The sequence below is a fragment of the Marmota monax genome, unplaced genomic scaffold (genome assembly GCF_021218885.2).
Source record: "Marmota monax isolate L192 unplaced genomic scaffold, Marmota_monax_Labrador192_F-V1.1 WCK01_AAM20220418_F8-fsc00025, whole genome shotgun sequence".
Taxonomy (NCBI): domain Eukaryota; kingdom Metazoa; phylum Chordata; class Mammalia; order Rodentia; family Sciuridae; genus Marmota; species Marmota monax.
Genome location: NW_026691950.1, coordinates 13,271,962 through 13,299,875, shown reverse-complemented (window position 1 = coordinate 13,299,875; position 27,914 = coordinate 13,271,962). Strand labels below are relative to the sequence as shown.

Here is a 27,914-nt window from a genome sequence, read left to right as displayed (position 1 = left end):
TATGAATTTATTTATTTATTTGTCTTTTGGGTTTCTGTGGAATTTTTCCCCCTTTAGGAATTACATGACATAGTACAGTCTCTGACACAGGGAAGACACTGTATGAATGTTAGTTATTCTCACAATGACAATGATGAATTCTCCACAAAAACGTCCTACAATTCTAGCCATAAGGCAAGGACTTAATGAATACTGGCTGTACTGTCCTATGTATCTAAATTCTGTTTTTACCACTCAATGGATGACCCATATAAATATTTTTATATGAGTAAGAGAAATTCACTATATAACATAGACTGATCCTTTTCTCTGCTGATGTACATTCTATTGCCACTATATTAAAGAACTTGACTGAAAAATTATTGCACTGAAGGAAAATTGTACCACACTATCCTTTGCCCGTTGACATTAAGTAATAAACTTACTACCACAATCTTTTTTCCTATTTAAACATTCTAACTGAACATGAGCATAAATCAAACAAAACCCTAAGTTTCCAAATCATCCTTTACAATGAAGGATGAAAGTATTTAGGCAGAATTAACAATGCGTGCTCAAAGCCCCTACAGTTTATGGCTGTGTTAACCCACTTAGTAAACTGTATTTGGCTGGCAATATGTGAATGCCTTCCTTCCAATAGGTTTATAGGCATCCTGAAGGCAAAGACTGTTTTCAGGAACCAATCCAGTACTTGCCACGAGTAAGTAATCAGTAAGTGTTCCTGAATGAACGAACAAACAAATGAAAGAAAGAACTCCATGTGAGACAGGATGGGTCTTCTGGATTGTGCCAAGTGGGAGAGTGGGACAGATGATCTCTGAGGTCCCTTTTTGTTCAGCTGGTGATTAACCTATGGTTGACATTGCGTATATCCCCACCGCCATTAATAATGAAAATCTATCAACTGAATAGAGATAAATGATAAGAGGACAGGTTATATTTCAGTAGTGTCAGTATTTATAAAGTACTGTTATTTTATGAATAAATAATTTCCCCAGATTTTTATTGTATTAAAATAGACAATGTAAAAACTGATCATCATAACCACTTTTAAGTGTATACTTCAGTGGTATTCAATGCTTTCATAATGTAGTACAACCATCACCCCTGTCCATATCCATAACTCTTTTTATCTTAAAAAACTGAACCTCTGTACCCATGAAACAATAACTTCCCCCATCTCCTGGCACCTGTCATTCTACCATCTGTCCCTGTGATTCTGACTGAGGACCTCATATAAGTGGAATCACACAGCAACTTCCCTTTTGGTGGCTGGCTTATTTCACTTAGCATAATGTCCTTAAGGTTCACTATGGGGAAAAAAATTTTTTTTGAATTTTAAAGTCCTTTGGAAAAAAAAGAAGGCATATATATTTTTTAACTGGATAAATGCCCTTAGAATAAGGAGGCTTGAAAAAAAAAAGACAGGGCACAGGTGGACAAACTTATTGATGAAAACTGAAATTGCTTCACCAAAGCCCGTGAACATTCAGCCCTTTTAAAGAAATCTACTATTAAGCACAGATCCCTTTATACTGTCCTATATGGTCACCTCGGTGCAGCACAAAGAGGAAGGAGAATGACCTGGGATTGAATTACAGCTCTGCTACTTACTCTGACCTTGGAAATTGAACACAATGTCAACCCTACAGGAATGGAAACAAAAATGCCCACTCTGATGGTACAAAGGATCTATCCAGCCATGTGCTTGTTATTTTTTTTTTCTTCTTCTTCTTACAAAAGCGCCTTTTACCCTGTGACATTAAGAAACCAGAACATCAGTGCTACCCTACCTGAATCAAAGAGCAGGAGCCATGCCACTCAGAACTAGATAAAATACATCAATGCACACAAGTGAGAAAGAATACTGAAAATCCTCTCTTTGGGCACGGGGCTGGAACAACTTATTATCGCCTTCTGCACGACAGGGAGGCGATGACTAAGCTTGTTAGCTAAAGCAATTACTCAAGAGTGCAGGCAGAGGAAAACAAGGAGCAGGAGCGGCAAACACCTAACACTGACTGGCAAGGAGACAGATTAGCTGATCTTTTTGATTCTGAAAATGGGTCACTGTATCCTCAGCAGTAACCTCAGAATTCTAATGACTGTAGAACCCACAGACGCTGGCCAGATGAACAGTGGGACAGAAACAACTGACATTGGCGGTTCCAGATACATTCGTAGCAAATAGGCTGCAAGGTATGAAATCACTGTGTTTCTAGCAAGAACGGAAGATCCTAAAATTGCATTCTCCTGGGTTCTCACTTTGTCAACCCTATTAAAATTACTGACCAAAGGCAGGTGCAGTGGCACACGCCTGTAATCCTAGTGGTTTGGGAGGTTAAGGCAGGAGGATCGTGAGTTCAAAGTCAGCCTCGGCAAAAGTGAAGCATTAAGCTTTTGTCTTTAAATAAAATACAAAATAGGGTTGGGGGTGTGTCTCAGTGGTCAAGTGCCCCTGAGTTCAATCCCCAGTACCCCCCCAAAAAAATTACTGACCAGGGCTAGAAAACCACTGCAGTGAACTGATGGGCTGGGACGTCAACAGATGACCCAGGCTGGGTTCCTGCTGTGTGCTTCATCACTATAACATCCTTGAATCTCATTTCCTCTCTATGAATTAGATGAGGCTGGATCACATGATCTCTCAAGCATCTTCAACACTGAAATTCCATGAGTCGAGGAGCACTTTGATTTGTAAATAAACTTTGTTTTATTTTATTAGCAAAACTGACCTTGTCTTTTCTGTAATAGCTTCACTTTCAGGAACACACATATGATCATATTTTCCTAGTAAGACAAGGGCAGCAATGATCATCTCCGATTTACAAAGGAGGAAACAGAGACCTGGAGGTAAAGATCCTTTGTCCAAAAGTCACCTTGATATTCTGGGATTTAGAAAGGGAGTCATTTTTTTAAGAGGCAAAATTAATAGATCCAGAGTGAAGTGAAAGTCATCTTAAAGTTTTGTAGTTCTACAATAATTTAGTTGTGAAGTAACCTGGGGTCATCATACGGGCACAACAGCTTCCACACACATGTGAAAAACACCCAGTGCTTTGTGGTAGAGACTCAAAAGGGTGAACCTGTCTCCTTTAAGTTTCAGTTCAAATGTCATTCTCTTCAGAGATGTTTCCAAATGTCTCCTCACCCCACTTCCTACTCCCATGGAATTACTTATAAATCAAGCTCCATTGACTTTCCAAAGTATTTTATTGGAATCTTTTATAGGACATACACTTTCTTCCTGTACTGTAAATATTTACACATTTTATCTCCTCTATTTTAAGTTTCCCAAATATCCCTCAAATTGCTTGGAATAAATACTTGCAAAAGTAATTATTCGCCAGAACAATGGCTTTCAAAGTTTTTTTTTTTTTCTTTAACTGTAATTCACAGGTAAGAAATATTTCACATTGTGACCTGGCATACACATAAATATAAATATGTAGATGAAACAAGTGTCATACAAGATACATGCTCTGATCTAATGAGATGCACTCTGAAATACTCTATTCTTCTCTACTTCATTCTTTTCATAATGGTACCAACTAACTAAGTTGATTTTTATACACCTCTAATGAGTCTTGAAAAACAGTTTGAAATAGTGTCCCAGAAGAGTTACTTTAAAAAGAAAAAGCAGCCAGGCACAGTGGCACATGCCTATTATTCTAGCAACTCAGGAGGATGAAGCAGGAGGACTACATGAAAATATGATTTAAAAGAGTAAAAAGGGGTGGGGGAATGTAGTTTAGTGGTAGAGCACCACTAAGTACAATCCATAGTATTAAGGAAGGACGGACTGATTTTCTGAAATCTATTTTATAATTTTGCTAGCAAAAGGCATCCAAAATCTACTTAGACTGTGTATCCTTACAGATGCTGAAAGTGAAATACTTATCTTCCCAGACTCTCTTGCAACTATGCACAGCTATGACTCATTTCTTGCCAATTAAATGTAAGTGGAAGTTGCTGGAATGTCTTCTAGGAAAGGTTTTTTAAATGGTCAGAATCTTCTGGCGGCCCCTTTCAGCCCTTATCCATCTTGCCCTTCTTTTTTGCCTGAAGTGTGGAAGAGATGCCTGGAGCATAAGAGGCACCTGTTGAGGAAGACGACCTGGAAGGCGGGCAACCGAGTGAGGCCTTCCTGTATGCGGTGCTGCCGGTACCCCGCGGAAAACTCCAACTAAAGGTAATCATCACATGACCTACTAAAGAAAGATCTCTAGACAAAATAAAACAGGGAAAGTTTGCAAGAGTCAAGAATGATGGATCCATGTTCAGTTGGAGTACAGCTTCGTACCACAAATGAGTGCCATAAAACATACTATACTCGTCACACAGGTTTCAAGACTTTACAAGAATTATCATCAAATGATATGCTTTTACTTCAACTTAGAACTGGAATGACACTTTCTGGAAACAATACAATTTGCTTCCATCATGTAAAAATTTACATTGACAGATTTGAAGATTTGCAGAAGTCATGTTGTGATCCATTTAACATACACAAAAAGCTAGCCAAAAAAAATTTGCATGTAATTGACTTAGATGATGCCACTTTTCTGAGTGCAAAATTTGGAAGACAGCTTGTACCTGGTTGGAAACTTTGTCCAAAATGTACACAGATAATCAACGGAAGTGTGGATATTGATTCTGAAGACCGCCAGAGAAGAAAACCTGAATCAGATGGAAGAACTGCTAAAGCTTTGAGGTCACTACAGTTTACAAACCCAGGAAAGCAAACTGAATTTGCTCCAGAAACTGGTAAAAGAGAAAAAAGAAGGCTTACCAAAAATGCAACTGCTGGTTCAGACAGACAAGTGATACCAGCAAAGAGTAAGGTCTATGATAGCCAAGGGCTCTTGATTTTCAGTGGGATGGACCTCTGTGACTGCCTGGATGAAGATTGCTTAGGATGTTTCTATGCTTGTCCTGCCTGTGGTTCTACCAAGTGTGGAGCTGAATGTCGCTGTGATCGCAAGTGGCTATATGAACAAATAGAAATTGAAGGAGGAGAAATAATTCATAATAAACATGCAGGATAATTTGCAATATCAAAAAAAAAAGAGGCACCTGTTGACACACTGACCTACACACACTAAATATTCCAGACTCTCTCATCCTCTATGGGAGGGAATTTTTTTAAAAAGGAAGAGTGCCTTTTTTTTTCCTATTTGTTTTGGAGGGCCTCAAATATTCCTACTGATGCAAGAATGGCTTGAGGCCAGGTGGGTGGCACATGCCTGTCATCCCTGTCTGTAATCCCCACAGCTAGGGAGGCTGAGGCAAGAGGATCACGAGCTCAGAGCCAGGTTTAGCAATTTAGTGTGGCCCTGGGCAACTCAGGGAGACCCTGTCTCTTATTTAAAAAAAAAAAAAAAAAAAAAAAAAAAAATATATATATATATATATATATATATATATATATGGCTGGGGATGTGGCTCAGTGGTTAAGCACCCCTGGGTTCAATCCCTGGTGCCCCCCCACCCCACAAAAATGTATGGCTTTGGAGGTCTTCAGTACCAAAAAAAAAAAAAAAAAAAAAAAAAAAAAGGCCTCTTGTGGTCAATCCACAAGTAAGACTCATTTTTTAGTAAAAACTTAAATCATTTTATCCCCAGGCCTGATTCTATTCACTCAGAATAATACCAAGACTAAAACTTAACTACAGTCTCTAAGGGTTTACAGTCTGGAGGGAGTACAGGGTGATATCAGGCCACAAAATGAGCTAGAAACAATACACAAGGTTTTTGTTTTGTTTTGTTTTGTTTGTTTGTTTGTTTGTTTTCAATTAAAACTAGCAAATTTTGTTCAGTGGTCTTAGCTCCTTAATTTCCCCTCTAAAAAGACATTTAAAAAATTATTTTCAAAATGGGACAATATAAAGAAATACCGGGGCTGGGGATATAACTCAGTTGGTAGAGTGCTTGCCTTGCATGCACAAGTCTCTGGGTTCAATCCCCTGCACCACAACAAAACAAAACAAAAAACAAACAAAACAAAAAAATAGTGGGCTTGGGATGTGACTCAAGTGGTACCGCATTCACCTGGCATGCATGAGGCACTGGGTTTGATCCTCAACACCACATAAAAAAAATAAAATAAAGATATTGTGTCCACCTAAAACTAAAAAATAAATATTAAAAAAAAATACCTTCCCACACCCTCCAATGAAACCCTTCTATGATTACTATAACTGTCCTATAGAAAAGAACTTATTTTTTTTTTCAATTAAATCTCTAAATAGCTTCTTGCAAACTAGGAAAAAGACTTACTGCCTGTCATCTCACATTACATTTATTTTACATTTGCCATTAAACTGGTGCCATTGTGGGTGTTAATTGACTTCTGCTTCAGCAGATCAACAACCAAAGATGATTGATATTTGTGTTCACCAACATGTACTAGAACAATAGACAGAGGACTCGAACAAAAAGACAGTCAATTTCATCAAATTAAAAAAGGTAAAGGCAAAAATTTAAAACAACACATACTAGACACAAGAATGCCTATTACACAGTGACTAAGTTAATCAAATAATGCTATTAAGATCACACTGACCTCAATACAGGGGTTTAGCCTTACAACCTGACTCCTGAACAGATAGATAGGCCTAATGAAGTCTATCTGGGACCTTTTCTTTCCTTTTTGGTGGGGGGAGGGGGTGTCTTATAGAAAATACTTTTACTCAGATTGACTGTATTATCAAACCAAAAATTAATGGAGTCTAATTGTTGAAATTGTTGAAACTAACCTACAACAACAACAAAAATCCAGTAATCTGATACAAATAACCACCATGCCTGATCTTTGCCTAGCCAGAGAAAAAAATTCCAAACAACATAGTCTAGGTGCAGTTTCTATTTTAGTCCATGAATACCTTTTATCTTAAAGAAAGCTAAAGGTTTTTGAGAAGGTTTGAAAACCAGGACAACTGTCAAATTGTAACATATGCAAATTCATGTTGCCTCCAACTATAAGCTAAAAAAAAAAAAAAAAATCTTTCCGGAATCTTTTTCTCTCCTTTTAGAGTTACCACGTAGGGATCATCAATAATTCACTTCTTAGGGTGAATTAAGTATTTTAAAGTTTTTGAATAACTGACATTTTGAGGGCTATTTTTTCACTTTTATTTACTTACTTTTCTTTTTCACATATATGTTTCCTTTAAGACCAAAGTTGTATACAAATAGTCTAAAGAATCAAATAGTTCCACATGGCTCATTACACAAAACTGCAGTGCCCTCCTCATCCTTATTTTCCTACTTGCCAGAAGCACCACACTCAGATCTGTTAGTAGGGGGGTTGGGGGCATTAACCTCCATCTTTAAATGCAATGGTGTACTGCTACTGTTGATTTTTTTGGGTTATAAAGGCTTATTATATTTTGACTTCCTGCCATAAAACTTAACCTCATCGACACCCACCATAACCCACACCCCACCTTTCTTCCTCCCACAAGATATATTGTGTAGTTTACATGGTTCTATGTCAACATTTACATTATCACTACATAAATGCCATTGGTAACTGAACCATGTGGAATACTGATGACTTTTCTTTCCTTGAACAACTCTTTCTATCCCAACCCTGCACTGAGTGATTAATTGATTCACTGTAGGGTTGTTTTTTTTTTTAATGTATCGTACATCAATTGTTCTCAGAATTATCCACAAATCTTCTCTTAATTGAATCAAGAATTCCAAACGAAATGCCTGAAGCATATATAGAAATGATGCTTGGAAGTACAATAAATACCAAATACAAACTCAGCCTACATGGGGTAATTTTTTTTTTGGGGGGGGGGTATGGGAATTGAACTAAGGCAGTCGACCACAGGAGCCACACCCCCAGCCCTTTTTGTATTTTATTTAGAGACAGGATCTCGCTGAGTTGCTTTGCGCTTTGCTGTGGCTGAGGCTGTCTTGCCCCAAGCCGCTGGGATTATAGGTGTTCGCCCCTGTGCTTGGTTGGTAAATATTTTGTGACTCAGTGATCATCCATAGAAGGTAAATTTTTTTAAAAAGAGTAAATTTTGGAATTTACTTTAGAGGGCTTCCAACCCTTTTACTAATATAATGGCTTTGAAGATCTCCATTATGGAAAATGCTCCTAGTGACCAATCCACAAAAAAAGAATCCTTGGAGACATGCATCCTCAAGACTTCTGATCTACTCAAATTTGAGCACTAACTACAGAGCTGTTACCTCAAAATTTCCTTTCCTTCACTGTTGTGTTAAATCCACTATTTCCTGGTTTCCATGTTTTTCTCTTTCTTTTGACATCCTTACTTTGATGAAGCACATCTTCTAGTAACTTCCTGGGACATAAAAGTTTTTGAGACTTTGAATGATTGAAAATGCATATATTCTACCTTCACACACTGTTTGCCTAAAGATAGAATATAGGTTGAAAACACTTCCCTGAACATCTTGAAGCCATGGCTCCATTCTCTTACTGTATCCTTGGCCTCCTATGTCTGTTCCAACAGACTGTTGAGAAATTTGACCCATTCTGACTCTTAATTTTCTTTGGGGATGTAACCTTCTTGTGGTGAAGCTGTGTCTTCTCTTTATCCCAGTAGTTTGCAGTGTCGTTCCAGGAAGTTTCAGGGTGGGTTCTTTTGCATCTGTTGTGGGGGGTGCTCAGAGGGTCTTTTCAGTATTGAAATGCATGTTCTCCAGTTCCGTGAAATTTTCTTGAATTATTTCTTTGATGATTTTCTCTCTCCCATTTCTCCCTCTTTCTGGATTTCCTGTGATTTGGACGTTGAGCTCATAGATTGATATTTTTGCTCTTGTTTTCCATCTTTTGTCTTTTTTCTTCTTCTTTCTGAGAATTTTCCTCAACTTTATCTTCCAAAGCCTTGATGGTATCTATTTTCATTTACCTATGGTATTTGAATTTTTCATTTTTTATATTTAATTTTGAAATAATTTTAAGTTAAACAAATGTCACAAAACCTTCAGAGAGAGTTCATATATTCCTTTCCCTCAGCTATTCCTATTCTTAACAACACACATAACCATAGTATAATTATCCAAACCGGGAAATTTACACTAGGACAATACTATTAACAATCAGCTGTAGACTTTATTCAAATTTCACTCGTCTTTCTACTAGTGAACGTGTTCTTTTCCAGGTTCCAATCTGTTATCCCACATGGAATCTAATTGTTATGGCTCCTTCATCTCCTCTATTTGTGACAGGTCTTCAGTCTTTTCTTCATGACTTACCTACTTTGGGTGACTTAGTCATTTATTTGTATTTTGTATCCTCTCAATCTGAATCTCTGATGCCTTCTTTATGATTTCACTGAGGTAATTTGTTTCTGGCCAAAAAAAAAAAAATGCTAGAGAAGTGATGTGTCCCTCATAAAGTATCATATTGTGGGTATTATTTACCATCATATTCTAGGAGGTGTTAATCTTGATGGCTCATTTAAGGTGGTGTCTGCTACACTTCTCAAATCTAAAGATAATATTTTTCCCTGTGTGACTGAAAAAGGGGCAGAAGGCAGGCAACAAACTAGCCCATTGTGATAAAAAATAACTGCTGTGGATTAATTTGTCGCTGTTTTTCATGCAGCCATCTAAAACATGCATTCTAGAAAAGAGTTCTTTCCCTCTGGAACCGGGAGAATGTGTACTTCTCCTCGGCATCAGCCCTCCCAGGATCCTTAGGTCTAACAAAGGTTAGGATCCACACGAAGCGTTGATGTCTGTAGTCCCTTTTGTTAAACAGGACTGAAGCTTGTAAGTAACCATCAGTGGCTTAATTCATTTGAATCCTAACTCAGACCAAAATGCAGGCAGCTGTCTGTGGAGGAGAGAGTTCACATGAGCGGGGCAGCCCCATGATCTACAGCATCTCCACCTGAGCCAATTCAATCACTTGCCTGTCGGCAGGAAAGGCCTCTACCAGCCTGGACAACCCAGAGCCTTGGCCTCCCAGAAGGGAGAATGGAACATCTGGGTGTGAGGAAGGAAGAGGAAGCTCTCACGTGGGAACATCATGCATAGAAAGAAGGACACCCCTGTTCCACTCCATGAAGAGCCTGCACAGACGGGTGGGGCTGCCATGCTGTGGGCCCCCGGAGGCCCGAAGGCTGGAGACATGACACATCGGAAAACAAAAAGGAAGATGAACAAGTGTCAGGTCAGAAACAAGACGAGACGAAACTAAGGGATGATAGTGGCCAAAGTGCGCCATGCAAGATGTGCCAGACACTGTCACAAGTGCATTAAACGTTTTAAGGTAGGAACCGTCACTGTCCCCATTATACAGAGGAGAAAAATGGAGACACAAAGAGGGCAAATGAACCCAGGCTATGCACCCAGGCACAAGAGTCTGGATGCGATGTCCACTAACGCTAATAGATGTTCATGTGCATGGTTGACAAGTTTCATCAATTAATGATCTCTGGTGCCAATTAAGGCACTATTATCAGAAGTTGCATAGCCTTAGCGTGAAAACAGAGAGCTTGGTCTTAAATGTGCCTAAAGCTCTTCTAATAAATATATTTCTGCTTTCCCACCATGACAATTATCACAGCTCAATGGTGTTCATTAAACAGTCTCATGTTTTTGTACAACCTAAATGAGATATGATTATTAAAGACCAAACTATTATAGAGGAATTGAGAAAAAAAAACATGGGGAAAAGAATAATGATTTCCCTCACAGAGTTCAGATAAGCCAGCCTGCATTTGCTTTAGGGAACTACATGACCTGCTCTGACTATAAAACAGCTCTCTCATGGCTGATGAGAAAATTTCCACATAGCTAGGGATTCCACATAGAAAGGGATTGAAGTTTGGAATAAATCAATCTTGCCAGCCTTGGAAATTTCCAGATAACCGATTCCGACTGACAGTGCCAGAAAGGCCAAGAAAATCCAAAAATCTTCTTCACTAAGGAGGAGTGCTTAGCAGTCTCCAGAGTTTGGTTTTATAATTCTTTAGAGTAGGATCCACTCTCGGGAGTTGAACTCCTCTTACTGTGCTCTTGCAGTTGTTTATGGTTTATAATTTGGAAGTTCCCTAGGGCCTTTCCCAACTTATGCAGAAGTCGAAAGGAGCAGGGGACTGCCCTTGAAGATGTATAGTCTGGAAACAAATAAGATTAGGAACAATTTTAAGAAGACAAGAAGCCTGGACTTGCAAGTACAATGTGCCCCTTCAGGAGCCAACTGGGAACCAGACATGTACCATTTCCCCTGGGTCTGAAATTTCTAAGCTATAATAACACAGTAACTTCAGTTCATGACCCATGACTTTCCTGAAAGCAGTCTTAATGGGAATAAGAGCTTTGGGGTTGGAAGGAGAATCCTGAAGGAAGTTAGAGATCACAAAAAGGATTACTTAGAGACACCGAGGAGGGGGGGAAACCCCAAAAAACCTATTTTACAACTTTGCCAAAGGCCAGCTATCTAGCTCAGAGCTCAGAAAGAAGCAATTAAATTTTATAGGGAGGGATTTGCAGAGAAGCAAGAGTGGAAAGAAGGGATATGTAATAAATACATAACACACACCATACCTATTTCACATTTAGAATCCTATCCTAGATAATTTGTGGGTCCATTGAATGTTGATGGAAAATAAAAGTATTCTAGGCTGCTGTCTACCTGAATAGGGCAATAGGGTTTTGTTTTGAGTGAAAGACATCAATTAATAATAACAATTAAAAAACCATCGTAGCCAACAATGCTGGAATTGAAAAAGATGCAGAATAGGACATTTAATAATAAAAGCAAGATGTTGGGCCAGGAATGTGGTCAGTGCTACAGTGCTTGACTGGGATGTGTGAGGCCCTGGGTTTGATCCCCAGCACCACACACCCACACAACAAGCAAGCTGTCTACCTGGACGATGTTTGGACCAGGCCAGGGGTTTCCTCATTCTTTAAAGATTAATGGAACAAAATGATTGTCACAGACAGAATCCACATTTGTCTTGTGCAAATAAAAGTAATCATTTAGGGGAAAACCCCTAATTGCTTATTCTTATACGGTACCATCATTTTGAGTTCTGCAGGTGAAGAGAGCACAGGAGACCAGTTTGAGGAAGGGGTTCCACAAATATGAAGGCAAAAGAAACCCAGGGTGGCTGGAGGGAAGGGGAGGAGGGATCAACAGGTGTCTGAAGAGGCAGGAGAGGCAAATCCAACAGACCAAGTTATTAGTGGTTAGTTTCCACTGGGCAATGGGACACACAGAGGGTTTTTCAAAGGAGATGATGATTAGGGATTTCATCATCTCCTTTGAAAACTTCAGATACAACAGAATCATGTAGGTACAGTAATCCACACATCTAATGATGAAACTTCTGGTCAATCAGTCAGTCTAATGTGGACTCTGATCTGAACAACACCACATGGTTGTTCTGCTCACATGGTTGGCGTGACTGGTATAAAAGATCAGAGGACTGGGACTCCTGGTTTTTGCCAGTCTGGAGATGTTGAGCTAGTTGCTACATTTCTCCAGCCCCTATTTCCTTATTTGCAAAAGTAGATACTAGGACCACTCAGTCCACTGTGACTCTGAATAGAAGGGGGAAAGGGGTATATTTTCAAAAACCCAAGTAGCCAATAAACATGAAAGAGATGCTGATATTCATTCATAATCAGAGATATTAAAATGCAACAGCTTGGCGAAAAAAATCAGTACTGGCAAGCGTGTGAAACACCCGGAGCTCATGCTATTCAGTAGGAGTATAAACTGGTACAACCACTTTGTAAGACCATTTGGCGGTATCGAGAAAGACTGAAAATGTACACGCCCTGCGATTTAGCAATTCCACCCACAGGCAAATTCCCTAAATAAAGTTTCACACATACGCACAAGGAAATATGTATAAGAATATTCATAGCAGCAACATTCCTGATAGGACCCAAAGAAACAGCCTAGATATCGGCAAGAGAATTCAGAAACGTAGTCAGCCCTCCAGAGTCATGGAACTGCATCTGTGATTTAACCAAAACGGACAGAGAAAACTGTTTCTGTAGAAATACGTACAGAATTTATTCTTGTCATTAATTTGCAAACAGTACAACATAACAACCATGCACATGGCTTTTACATTGTATTAGGTATTATAAGTAATCTAGGAATGATTTAAGTCATACCAAAGGACTCACAGGTTAAATGCAAATACTACACATTTTTATAAGAGAAGTGTGCAACTGCAGATTTTGGAATCCTGGAGGGCTCCTAGAATCAAAGCCCTGAGGCTATCACAAGACACACTCACACAATAAAAAAAATTATATAGCGGGAGAAATGAGTAAAATGGAGCAATATATTTAGCAATAGGGTAATCTCATAAACAAACCTGAGTAGAATAAAAGCAATTTGTAGAAAGAAAGACACATCCAATGCATCTTTTGTTTAGTAACATTCATTTTTAAATTAAAGTTATCTTTAATGCATAAAAAATGAAAATTGTACATGTCGGGGGGCACCATGTGATGTTTCGATACATGTATGAATTGTATGATAAGGTTATACATATCTATCTCCTCAAACTTTTTTTGAAAATATTTTTAGTTGTAGCAGGGCATGGTGGCGCATGCCTGTAATCCCAGCAGCTCGGAGGCTAAGATAGGAAGATCAAGAGTTCAAAGCCAGCCTCAGCAATGACAAGGCACTAAGCAACTCAGTGAGACCCTGTCTCTAAATAAAATACAAAATAGGGCTGGGGATGTGGCTCAGTGCCCAAGTGCCTCTGGATTCAATCCCTCATATCCCCTCCCCCACCAAAAAATATATATATATATGGGGGGGGTGTATAGTTGTAGATGGATACAATGCCTTTATTTATTTATGTAGCGCTGAGGTTTGATCCCAGTGCCTCACACATGTTAGGCAAGTACTCTACAACTGAGCCATAATCTCAGCCCCTCTCCTCAAATATTTGTTATTTCTTTATGATAGATATTCAAAATCCTTTCCTCACACTCTCTGGGGTATGCAGTACACAACCACTGTCTACAGTCAACAGCACAACAGAACCTCTTACTCCTAATTACAACTTAATACCCATTGACCAACCCATATCATTTTAATAAAAGCACAAATATATACATGGAGCATACATGGCTAACGGCCAAATTCAAGATAGCGATCACCCCTAGGGACAGGGAGGAAATGTGATCAGAGAAGGGTCTTAATTCAATTTGAAATATCTTAAGAGCTTAAAGTGGTGGGTGCACAGGTAATGATGTCATACTCTATGGCTTTTTTTATGTGGAAGAAATCATAATAACAATAAAACAGGAGAGAGGGAAGAAGAAACGCAGGTTGCTTCTCTGAATCAATGTTGTCAAAACAGCAGACCCTGATAATGTACAGAAATAGCCTTGGGAAGAAAAGGGGTTGGATTCTGCCCTGAACCAGCAACTAAGAGACCTGGATTCTGGGCATGAATGTGCCCATCACTGACCCTGGGGCCCTGGGTGAGTCATCCCACCACAGTGAGAGTCCCCTCTATAAATGAGGAGATTGCAACAGACTATGTGCAAGGTTCTTCCAGACCTGAAACCTCACATTGTCCCTGCCCATTCTCATCAGAGCTCTGGCTCTGGCAATGCAGGGACTAAGCCAGCATTTCCCCCACCCAGACCATGTTTAATCCAAACTGAGGTTTTAAAAATTTCATTCACTCACTTACTTATAAAAATCTTGACTTTTTTATTCTCTTAGTCACTCCCGATCCACGGATTCATTTGCCAGGACTGCCATAATCAAGCATCTCAGTCGGAGTGGCTTGGAGATTGCTTTCTCTGGCCACCACAAGTCCAAGATCAAGGTGTTGGTAGGCCTGGCTTCTCCCAAGGCCTCTCTCCTTGGCTGCAGGTGGCTGTCTTCTCCCTAACTGCACTCCATGTGCATCTGAGTTCAGATTTCCTCTTCTCATAAGGACATTGGTCTTATGCTATCTTTGGACCTTATCTCCAAAGAAAGTCACATTTTGAGGTACTGGGGGTTAGAATTTCAGTATGTGAGGTTTGATGGGACAGGGGAATTCTAAATTTTCTACCCAATGGATCTATAGGAGGAAGTAACAAAACTACTAATTTGCTAATTTAAATTTGTTAACTACTTGATAGCCCGTCACTGCTAAATTCTTGTCCCTCACTCATAATTAACCAAAGGACAATAAGTATATGGAGCCACTTAAAATGATGTACATCAATAACTAAATTTAGCTATGCACACTATTCAAGCAAGATTATACTTTCTGATGTTGAAATTTTAAAAAAGTATTCTATTTTTCCCTCTTAATGAAAATTCATTCATTTTCTAGAACTAATCAAGTTAGAAAAATACCACACAAGTGGTTTCAAGGACCAAAATCTGGTGCCAAAAAATGACATGCATGTGATTCTCAAGCCTCCACTGATCAAGAAGTATTGCAGCTCCAGAATTGATCCACAGCAACATATCCAGCGTTGTCCAATGTCCAGTTGGCCAGTCTACCCCACTTCCAGCATGTGGTTCAATTAATTTAGCCCAGTGAGTGACAAATTGAACTCTGTTGGCTGGCCCAGGGAAGTCTCTATGTTTTGCTAAGCCACACAGAGCCTCCTTTCTTGAGTCTGAAAATCACAGGAAAGAGAGCCAGGTCTCAGGGCAAAGCCATCAAAGGACATCAGGAAGCATGGAAACTGGCCATTTCACAACAGTCAATATGCCAGAAGCCTAAAACGCCCCGGTAAGAGCAGCTGAAGGACGCTATGCCTCTAAGCCACAGACATGTCTATTTTTAACTCAGGAAAACCGCAGTTTTGGCCAAGTCAGACCTCACAGGAAAGGCAGGTGAGTACACCATCAAAGCATGTCTCAAAAGAACAGGAATTTATAGGGTCCAACTTCATTTAAAACACCAAGGAGGCAGAGGAAACAGGTCATCAAATACGAATGTCAGACCCTGACCTTAAAAAATAGTACTTGACTAAGGTAGTCACTCTTAGATTGTAATCAGTCCAGCCCACCCAAAGTCCTCCCTGTGGCTCTAAAGGTACTAATTACATCCTTTCTTTTTTTTTAAATTCTTCATTTTATGTGTTCTTTTTAGTCATACAGTAGAATCTATTTTTATATATTTAGACAAATATGGAGTATATCTTATTCTATTTAGGATCCCAGTCTTGTGGATATACACAGTGCTGAGATTCACTGTGGTACATTTACATATGAACATAGGCAAGTTATGTCAGATTCATTCCACTGTCTTTCCTATTCCCATCTCTTCACCTTTCTCTTCATCTCCCTTTTTTCTAATCCACTAAACTTCTGTTCTTCTCCCCCACCCTCTTGTGGGTTAGCATCCACGTATCAGAGAGAATGTTTAACCTTTAGTTTTGGGGGATTGGCTTATTTCACTTAGCATGATAGTCTCCACATCTATCCATTCACCAGCAGATGTTATAGTCAAAGATGAAGACCCAAGTGCTCAAAACAGTCTCTGATGATTCAGACAGAGGTTTGTTAATTTACCTGTACCTTGAAATGAAATCTAGGCAGCCCTCTGTTCCTGTCAGTGGCCACTGAATCTACAACAATGTCACTTCTAATGTAATTAGCCACAGGGACCTTGTGCTGTTTACCTTGGTAAAGAACAGACACTGTACTAATGGTGGTGTCAAGTCTAAATGTGGGGGTCTCCTGGGAAAAAAGCTGTTGATCCCTGGGAATTACCCTCTTGACGCCTTAAATTCTTGTTCCAAGTAAATGAAAGAAGCAGTAATTATATCCATCATTTAAAATGAGGCAAAAGTGGATAGGGGAAGTGAGGTCCTGACTTCAATCTCTAGCACCATAAAACAAAACAAAACAAAAGTCTGGAGGAAAAACAGGAGAAGGAGGAGAAGAGAAGAAACAGTGCTTTGAATCTATGACAACAAAAATTATTCTTACAGAGTAGGTCAGAATAAACTTCAAAAATTATTTTGCTTTTAAGTCGATCAAACTCTGTAGAATTACCCAAAACCATACTACTTTTTGATTTTTACCGTGGTAGCATAGAGTTAATATTAAACTTACCTATATGAAAAGAAAAAACTTCAAAAATTTTTCATATAAGAAAACATACAAAAAAAAAAAATCAAGGCAGATTTTACAATCTATCCATACGAGAATCTGTCACCCAACTGCACTAGAAAAACCTCAAGTCTTTCCTGTTTTTCACACCAGGGTTTAGGTGCCAGAAAAATCTGACTCTAATTTCAAAGTAACTTCACTAAGTGTCCTACCTGTACTATGGAAAAACATTAATCAAATCAATGTGCTTAAAGCACCAGAATTTCAAACTGGAAAGTTTCAGTTCACTGGATTTGCCAAAAGGCTTTTAGAAAAATTGTTTTTAAAACCAGCAAAAATCACTGCAGCATTTATGGCTTCAAAAACAACTTTTTTGGGGGGGGCAGGGGGAATAATACACACACACACACATTTCTTTTTTACTCTACGGTTTCTTTAGAGAAATTTCAGCATTCATTTGTAGAATATTAACATGGGAGGGGGGTGTAGACCAGACAATGAAAATTAAAGAGCTAATTATTTAAAATAGTTACCAACTGAAGACCAGACCAAAAAGAGCAGTAGGGCTGGGAGAGCCACAGCTCAGTGGTGGAGCATGTACTTAGCATGCATGAGACCCTGGGTTCCATCGCTAGCACCAAAAAACACCAACAAAAACCCACTTCTCTAAAATGATCAAAAACAGTGCCTTCCACCCAGCTCTTTACCACCCCCTTTTAGCCCCTGAAGGTGACTCCATCTAGTATTCCCAGATGTCCCTGCAACTTTTAAGTCACTGACTCCACCCTTTTCACCACGACTCACTATTTTCTTGTCCTCAGATTTCTTCTTTTTGTTTTTTTTAAAGACTTTTTCCCAGTGTTTTATTTCTTTATTTTTATGTGGTGCTGAGGACCATGCCCAGTGCCTCACAGTGCTAGGCGAGCGCTCCCCCACTGGGCTACAGATTTCTTCTTAACCAGCTTATGATCACTTTGTGAGCAGATCCCCTTCGTAGCCTCTTGTCACCTGTCAAAGCACTGAACGGGCTGGACCCAAGCCCTACCTCTTCCACTACTGTGCCAGTGCCCTGCGCAAGGATAAAGGACGCTCCACTAGACAGACAGGTCACATCTTCAGTTCACAGTCACTAAGCTCCCAGAGCAGAGCCCCACTGTGGTCACCACCACCACCTTTCCATACCTCCCGCTCACCTCAGGTCTCCAACACGGCTGCCCCCTCCTCTCCTGGTTGATGAAACGGAGGGCCTCCAAGGAGAACATCCCCACTCATGCTGCTGCGCCAACCTGCTGACCACAGCTCCTGTCGCCACGGGTGGCCAGCCCATCTCCTCATTTCAGGCCAAGCCCCCCTCTTTGTGCACCACACCACATCCAATCCTCTCCAGGGCAGAGTTTCGGAATCACCCACCCCTCCTATATCATTCATCCCCCACTCTTAGCACCCCTGAGCATGTATGGGAGCACATAAACATGCTGTATTTCCCTTTTAAAAGACCTCCTGACCCCTCTTCTCTCTTCTATAGGTTTTGTCCCATTTCTGTGCTCCAGGTTACAGTAAATTTCAGAAAAGTTTCTCATAGTGGCACACACCCGTAATCCCAGCTACTTGGGAGGCTGAGGCAGGAGGACCACAAGTTCAAGGCCACCCTGGGCAACTCAGCAAGATCCTGTCTCAAAATTTAAAAAAATTTAAAAGGGCTGGAGGTGATGCTCAGTAGTTAAGTGCTTGCCAAGCATGCACAAGACCCTGGGATGGGTCTTAGACACTGGGGAGGAGCTGGAGGAGGCCGACTACTACCACAAAAAGAAAAAAAAAAGTTGTTTCTACTTGCTGTCTCCAATTCAACTCCTTAACTCCTTTCTTTACCCCTCAAACCTATTCCAATCATTCTGTGGCCACCACCATTCTGATGAACAGTCATGTCACTGTCCCCAGTGACCTTCATCCTGCTAACTCCAATGATCAGTTCTCAGTCCTCATCATAATGATCTCACAGCACCTGGACAGTGGACTCTTTCATCCTTTCTTTTTTATATTTTACTTATCTATTTATTATTTTGTGGGGATGGAACTGAGGGGCACTTAACCACTGAGCTATATCCCCAGCCTTTTAAATTTTTATTTATTTATCTATCTATTTATTTAGTTATTGAGACAAGGTTTCACTAAGTTGCTGAGGCTGCAATCCTCCTGCCTCAGCCTCCCAAGTCACTGGGATAAAAGGTGTGTACTCCTTGCCCAGCCTGTTTCTGATAGTGTCATCTTTGGGCTCCAAACATCCTCAACACCGTGTCTACTGATCCTTCTCGTTGCCCACCTCTCTGAACACTGAAGTGTCCCAGGGCTCAGTCCTCAGACCTCTTCCTTTCACAATTAAAACCCACTCCCTGGTTATCTGTAGTCTCCTGCCTTCAAAAGCACCTGTACGCTGAAGCCTCCCAAGTGTGTGTTCAGCCAGCTCTCTCCCTTCACCTCCAGTCTCCGCACTCCTCGGCCTCCTCCAGCTCCTCCCCAGTGTCTAACAGCCATCCTGAACTTACTATGCACAAAGCTGAGCCCCTGATCTTCCCCTCCAAACCTGCTCCTCCTGATCCTCCCCATCTCAGGAAACAGCAACTCCATCCTCCTAGAGACCCAAACAGAAAACTTTGGTGTCTTCCTCGCCTCTTCTCATTTCTCTCACCTCCCACAGTTGGTCCTTTATCAAATCCTGTTAATTCTACCTTTGAAAAAATGAAGTACATAAAACCATGTTTCAAATGTGACCATTTCTCACCTCTCCGTGACCAACTCCATCATGTCTCAGCTGGATGAGTTTCTGACCTGGTCTCCCTGCCCAACGTCTTCTCAGCACAGATGGCAGAGGGGTCCCATCAGCCACATGATATCACTGTCACAATCCTCCAATGACCTTCCATCCCTCTGAGGATGGCCTCACATGAGCAACCAGGCTCCCTTCTCTCCCACAGCTCTTCCCCTGACCAACTACACCCTGCCATACTGGTCTTCAGTTCCCTGAACCCTCCAGGCACAGCCTCACCTCAGAGCCTTTGCACGTGCTGCATCCTGAGCCTGGTTCTCTTTCCTCTGGAGTCACGTGGCACCACTTCAGCCACTTCAGGTCTTTGCTGAAATGTCACCTTCTGAGTGAAGTTCGCCTAAAAACTCTATTTATCATTTGAATATTTTCTATTGCCTTTGCTTGCTTTTCCCTATTGCTGACAGATTATTTCTCCATCAAAATAATGATAATTGTGATAAACCTTATGTTCTCGATTTTCAATTTATTACCTTCCCCCACTAAAATGGAGTACAGGAGAGAACAAATTTTTGTATAGTGTTATGTTCTCAGAGCCCACAGGAGTTCCCAGCACACTGTAGGCAATACACGTTTGTGAAATGAGTGAATATGTTTTAGGATTTAAACAACGTACCACACCATGCTTTCCACTCTGATGTAGTCTAACTTATCTTTTTTCTTTATCATTTATGTTTTCCAATAACTAGTTCAAGAAATCCTTCACTATCCTGATATATCTTTCTGACATTTCTTTAAAAAGAAACAAAAAGCACAAATCATCAAAGAAGGAGTTAAGCTTGGTAGGGTGGTGTGCACCTCAGGAGGCTGGATGGGGACCTGCACTTGGACATGGGGATCTGAAGCCAGTTTGGGCAATGAAGCAAGTCCCTGTCTCAACCAAAAACATTTTTAAAAAGAAGAAATTAATAGGTCTGTTTATTTTGCCCTTATTAAAGATAAAATAACTAAAGCTAAAAGACATTTTAAAAAAAACATGATCTAAAACATAAATATGTCCCCGAAACTAAAAAAAAAAAAAAAAAGATAAAAACAAAACAACTGGAAAATGAGCAACACTGATGACTTGGCACTTCCTAAAAGAAACCAAATACTTTAAAGATGTTCATTATCCAAGTTTGATGGTTAAAATGCTTAGCTATTGGCAAAAATTAAGAAATGTGTCAACAGTGGCAGTAATAATGTAGATGATAAGTTGTAACTTTAATACTTTTCTGATGGATGTATAAATTGGTACAACCACTATAAGGAATAATTTGACCACACTCTCACATACACATACAAGGTTGCAGAAGGACATGGGAGTGTGATACCATTTATGTAAATCTTGTATTTGTACAAAATTGTAGTTATAATGGTAAAATATTTTAAAAATAAAACAAAGATATAACCCTAAGACTGTGGTTACCAGTAGGATGGAAAGAACGTGACATGAATGCATTGTGAAGGAAAGAAAAGAATATATCTGAAATCTATTTCTTAAATTAAAAATAAAGACACTTAGGCATGGAGGTGAACACCTGTAATCCCAGTGATTGGGAGGCTGAGGCAGAACTGCAAGTTTGACGGCAGCCTCAGCAACATAGTGAGGACCTGTCTCAAAATAAAAAAGAGCTGACACAAACGTCAAATAGAGCACTAATCTCCAGGATATATAAAGAACTCAAAAAACTTAATACCAAAACCACAAACAACCCATTCAATAACTGGGCTAAGGAACTGAACAGATACTTCTCAGAAGAAGATACACAATCGATCTACAAATATGTGAAAAAATGTTCAACATCTCTAGTAATTAGAGAAATGCAAATCAAGACTACTCTAAGATTTCATCTCACGCCAGTCCGAATGGCAGTTATCAAGAATACAAACAACAGTAAGTGTTGGCAAGGATGTGGGGGGAAAGGCACACTCATATTTTGCTGATGGGACTGCAAATTGGTGCAACCTATCTGGAAAGCATTATGGACACTTGGAATGGAACCACCTCAGAGCACTTGAAATGTAACCACCAGCTATCCCACTCCTCAGTTTATATCCAAAGGACTTAAAAACAGCATACTATAGTAAGGCAGCCACATCAATGTTTATAGCAGCTCAATTCACAATAGCTAAACTGTGCAACCAACCTAGATGCCCTTCAATAGATGAATGGATAAAGAAACTGTGGTATATATACAAAATGAAATATTACTCAGCATTAAAATAAAATTATGACATTTTCAGGTAAATGGATAGAGTTGGAGAATATCATGCTAAGTGAAGTAAGCCAATCCCCGAAAAATCAAAGGCTGAATGTTCTCTCTGATAAGTGGATGCTAATCCATAATGGGAAGGGGGACATGGGAAAAAATGGAGGAACTGTGATTGGGCAAAGGGTGGGGTGGCGCATGGGGGCAGGAAAGATGGTGGAATGAGATGGACATCATTACCCTAGGTACATGTATGACTGCACATATGATATAATGCTACATCGTGTACAACCATAGAAATGTAAAGTTGTGCTGAATTATATACAATGAATCAAAATGCATTTTGCTGTCATATATACCTAATTAGAATTAATAAATAAATAAATTTTAAAAATAAAAAGGGCAGGCTGGGGTCGTGGCTCAAGTGGTAGCGCGCTCGCCTGGCATGCGTTAGGCATTGGGTTCGCTCCTCAGCACCACATAAAAATAAAATAAAATTTAAAAAAAGATATTGTGTCCACCTAAAAAAAACAAAAATAAATATAATTAATTAATTAATTAATTAGAAAATCTGGGGATATGGCTCAGTGGTTAAGTGCCTCTAGGTTCAATCCTCAGTACCAGCACAATTTTTAAAAAAAGAAAGACATATTGCAGAGAGTTAACACTTGTTGAATATAGGTGATAAGTGCACAGGTAACAGTTTCCACAAGTCTAAAAATATTTTTAAGTTTTTTTAAAAATCAGAATTGGAAGTTTCCATTACATGTCTTTGCATTTATTACAAGAAATATAGTTTGTAAGCTATCTGATAGACGGTTCTGTTAACCATATGCATGAAATGTACACGAGATAATGGGACACATATACACGAATATTAAACCATTATAAAATTCCTCCTCTGTTTTTGCCTACACCTGCACTTCCAACTGAATGACTGCAGTTGCCAATAGTGTTGTTCTTTGAGACAGCCAGAATTCAAAAGAAATAAATACTGGGGGAAAAAAGAGATATATGTAAACCAATCCAGTTTTCATTGCATTCTGAAATGACTTAATTGAAATTAAATTTAAGCAACCCTTTCCATCCTATGCCATCGACTTCTGAGTGTCCTAACAGGCAGCCACATTCAGTCCTATCAGTGACCCCATTTTAAAGCTTCCTTATTCAAACCAAATTATTAAGACTGCCAGTGTCTCAGTGTGAAGCCCAGGACCTGCCAGCCACAGAGCACACATTACTGACAGGGAGAGAGACCACCTGGGAAGGAGAGGCCTTTGAGTTTCTGCCAAGAAAAAAAAAGAGGCATCGACATTTTCTTCCAACCAATTACTATCTAAAATGGCCTTGGGCCAGCAGGCCCTCTGGTTACCTAATCTCTGAAGTATAAACAAGGTCTTCAGGATTCTGATATTGTCACTTTCAGTTTGTCACTTTGGTAAAACAAGAGTATCAAAAACGTTCTAAAGATAAGGCATGGCTTTGGCACTGGAAGATCTCAAATGGAACCTGGCACCAGCATCTCTTTCAGAGCCTCCTGTGCAGGGGCTCACCTGCCTTGTGGAGAGAAGACAGCGCTAATGGAAGGGAAGACGGCTGGAGAGCCAGGCTCCAGCTCCCGGGAAACTCTACAGGGCCACTTTGACTATCGTATAACCTCTTCTCTTTTTTATTTTTTTTAACTTTTACTTTATTTATTTATTTTTATGTGGTGCTGAAGATCGAACCCAGTGCCTTGCACATGCTAGGGAAGCACTAGACCGCTAGGCCCCAGCCCCAGCCCCTCAAATAACCTCTTTATTTGTAAAATGGGAATAATTATTGTCACCATCTAATAAAGACCTTAGAAGCCCCAAGTGAAAAAGAACAGAGCAAAAACGTCAATTAACACAGTGTCATGAACCTGCACAGTAATTTCTCAACACATTCCCAAGTGCCCCAGTGGTCACGTCAGGAAGCAGGGAAAGGGAACCACGACTGTTCTTTACAGACTCGAGTGACTGCCTAGTGCCTAGCACAGCGGCCATGCTATCACATCTGATGTGATCCTCAAAACAAGCCAGTCATCATTAACCCCTTTGAGAGATGAGGACAGACTAAGAACCAAATGCACTGTCCCAAGTAAAACAAACCCAGAAACTCCACCAAGCTCCAGTAAATAGTGGACCTAGAACTACAAACCCACATCAGTCTGATCCCAAAGCACCTGCTAATTCATCTATACCGGTTCTGTCCAACAGAAATATAAGCTGCATATGCCATTTTAAATTTTCTAGTGTTACATTGAAGAAGTTAGAAAAAAGGATCCTTAGTGAAACTTATTTTACTAAAATATTTTATATAACCAGTGTATCACTAGGCATGGCAGCGCATGCCTGGAGTGCCAGCCACTAGGGAGATTGAAGCCAGAGCATCACTCGAGCCTGGGAGTTCAGGTCCAGCCTGGGTAACATAGTAAGACCCTATCTCAAAAAAAAAAAAAAAAGCAATATAGAAAACCATTATCAATTAATTGTGTAATTAATATTAAAATGTTGAAAATTTTTACGTTCTTTTTTGTATCAAGTCTTCAAACTCTGTTGCATATTTATATTTACAGAACATTTTGGGGTGACCACATCAAGTGGCTCAATGGTCACTGTGGCTCATGGCCTCCATACTGGGACTTGCAGATCTATATGACATTGACTCTGCTAAGCAAACAGACTATTCCTTATGGCCCCATGCCAACTGGTGTTCTCTACCTGAGAGTGGGTGGTAGGGACAGGCACATTCCTGGAGGCTCTGTGATTCTTCTCTGACTGGGCTGGTGCCGGCTGAAGAGCTCCCTCCCTCAAGGAAGGCTTTGCTGACCCCACCATCACCCTCTGCCACCCAGCAACGCTCCTCCACAGCCTCCTCTTTTTGCCTTCATAGCATTTATCATAAACTAAACTCTTTTGTGACAGTGGTGCACACCTGTAATCCCAGCTATTTGGGAGGCAGGAGGATTATAAATTCGAAGTCAGCCTAGTAAACTTAGCCAGACCCTAATTTTTTTTAAAGGGCTGGGGATGTAGCTCAATGGTAAAGTGCCCCTGGGTGCCATCTCCAATCAAAATAAAAATAGCCAGGCACGGTGGCCCACCCTGTGATCCCAGTGGCTTGGGAGGCTGAGGCAGTAGGATCACGAGTTCAAAGCCAGCCTCAGCAAAAGTGAGGTGCTAAGCAACTCAGTGAGACTCTGTCTCTAAATAAAATACAAAATAGGGCTGGGGATGTGGCTCAATGGTAAAGTGACCCTGAGCTCAACCCCCAGTACCCAAAAATATAAAATAAAATAAATAAGCTGTCCTTTCAATTTATTTGTTCACTGGTATAGTACCCATCTTCCCTCACTAAAATTTAAGCTCCATGAGAGAAGAGCCTTTTCTGTATTTCATTACTCTCTTCCCAAATCTTGGATCAGTATCTGACACATAGAAGATAATCAATAACACAGGTTGCGTTGATGAACTGCTACAGCCAAAAGGGGACAAGGTTTCCTCCCCCACAAGCTATAAAATGCATTTACCATAAACTAATGTCATATGGAAATGAGTTTCCCAAACTAGTCCTTCAAAGACGACTTAACCCATAATGTAACCAAACTCTTAATTGAGTTAGGTCCCCCTGTTATATATGTCTGTATTCTAAAGAACTTCTCTAACATGAAGAAGCAGAAGTTCATCTCAAACTAGTTAAAACAACAAAGCCCAATTTATCGTAAAGATTCTGGATCTCAGAACTCCAACAGAAACCCAAATATTGCCTCAACTTTCTCCATCTCCAGGATCCACACCTCTAAGCACGGGAGTCGCTTCCTCCCTGCCCTTGCTGTGGCTTCCTCCATCCTCCAGGCTTCTGTGACAATTATGGGCCCTCACAGCCTCCATACTCCACATTACTATTTAGACTTTCAGAAATCTACAGCCTTCTTGCCTCCCACTATAGTTTGGCTATGGTTTGGGTACTCCCCAGGGGCCCACTGTGACCAAAGACTTGGTTCGCAGGGTGGCCCTGCTGGAAAGTGGTAGAAGCTTGAAGAGGTGGGCCTAATGGGGGGGTCCTTAGATCACTGGGACATGAAACAGTTCTTGTAGGACCCGTTGAGTTCTTGCAAGAAGGCTATTGTAAAAGGAACAAGCTTCACACCCTCTCATTCTCTATGTACTGGATTCAAGATACAATATTCTTGTTCCTGCACAAACTCTCAGCCATTGTTATCCTGGCCCTGAGGTGAAGCAGACAAGGGGGAGCCCTTGACATAGCGCCTATGCTACACCATTTGGACTTGAAACTCTCAAACTGTGACCTAAAAACCTCTTCTTCTTCATAAGTCATCTGTGTCAGTTGTTTCATGACAGCAATGTGAAGCTGACTAATATATCCCTGTTCCATTTCAAACAGTCGTTGGCCCCCCTGGCCAGGCAGGTATTTATTCAGGGACCCAGTAGTGGGTTCAATTTTACGAATGATCATCGCATAGATGACTGGGCATAAGAGGTGATTTCTAGAAAAGCTCATGCCAGGCAGATGACCCCACTGCCATCCATTACACTTCATATAAACCCTAAACTTCCTTTTCATTCTATCCATCACACATGAGCCGAGCTTTCCACTCAAAATTTACCTTTCATATTAAGCCATGTAATTAAAGGAGACAAAATGTGTGTTTCTGCTGGACTCCACTCTGTCTCCCCACCTGGAGTAGTTTCTGGCACCCAGATGCCCCTCAACATATTTCTGTCAAACAAATCAAACCATTTAAAAATGAAATGCCAAGATAAAAACCCTACAGTAAATTAAAAACTCCTCTTTTATACACACTAATGACAGATTAAAACTCCATCGAGGGGCTGGGGATGTAGCTCAATGGTTCAACACTTGCCTAGCACATGTGAGGCACTGGGTTCAATCCTCAGCACCGCATAAAAATAAATTCATAAAACAAAGGTAGTGTACATCCACAACTAAATTAAAAAAAAAGAAAGAAAGAAAGAAAAAATAAAGAATAAAAACTCCATTGATCCATGAAAGAAAATCTCCTCCTTTATAGGGAGCCTGTGCAGACCATGAAATCTTCTTTTTTAGAGAGAGAGAGAGAATTTCAATATTTATTTTTCAGTTTTTGGCGGACACAACATCTTTGTTTGTATGTGGTGCTGAGGATCGAACCCGGGCCGCACGCATGCCAGACGAGCGTGCCACCGCTTGAGCCACATCCCCAGCCCCATGAAATCTTCTAATACCTGACCCAGACTATTTCATCCAAATGATCCCTGCACACACTGGCCCGGTTCCCCACAGGAAGCTGTGCTGTGGGTGGCTCCACAGTAGACATTCTATCAAGAAAAGTGATAGGGCTCAGGAAAAAAATCTGCAAAGTGAGCCCTCGGGGAACAAAGCATCAAGGGAGCAGCGAGGGAAGAGGAAAGCATCAGGTTCACAGCTTCACAAAAGGAGAAGGAGCCCAGCATCTGCAGCAATACCAGCCTTTTTCACTGAGAGAGTGACCCAATTTAGCTGGCACATGAAGCTGGACTTCAAGTTCAGGTACGAACTTTACAAGGCAGGTAAATTCACACTCCCAAACTTTTAGAGGGCATTCTAAATGTTACACTTTACTGGTGATGCTGAATATTCGTTCATTTACTCTTCAAGCCTATACCTCTAATTTGCTAGTGGAAAAGTTAAAGGACAATACTCTAAGAAAACTAAAATAACTTGCCTTAGAATCTGGTCTCTGAGGTGTTTCTAACAAATGCAAAACTCAAACAAAAAAACTAAGTCATCAGTCATTTTGTATGTCCCCTACAAAGCACTTCCAGACACAGTG

The 27,914-nt window shown here is 40.3% G+C and overlaps 2 protein-coding genes across 3 annotated transcripts in view; one reads left to right on the top strand and one right to left on the bottom strand.

Annotated features, from left to right (window-relative positions):
• Positions 1-27,914, bottom strand: part of Cracd (capping protein inhibiting regulator of actin dynamics) — a 255,404-nt gene that overhangs the window by 175,266 nt on the left and 52,224 nt on the right. The window lies entirely within an intron of this gene.
• On the top strand, positions 4,115-5,063 carry LOC124108409 (ARL14 effector protein). The gene has a single exon (XM_046466897.2). It carries the CDS (start codon positions 4,266-4,268, stop codon positions 5,046-5,048), a length of 783 nt encoding a protein of 260 aa, XP_046322853.1. The 5' UTR covers positions 4,115-4,265; the 3' UTR covers positions 5,049-5,063.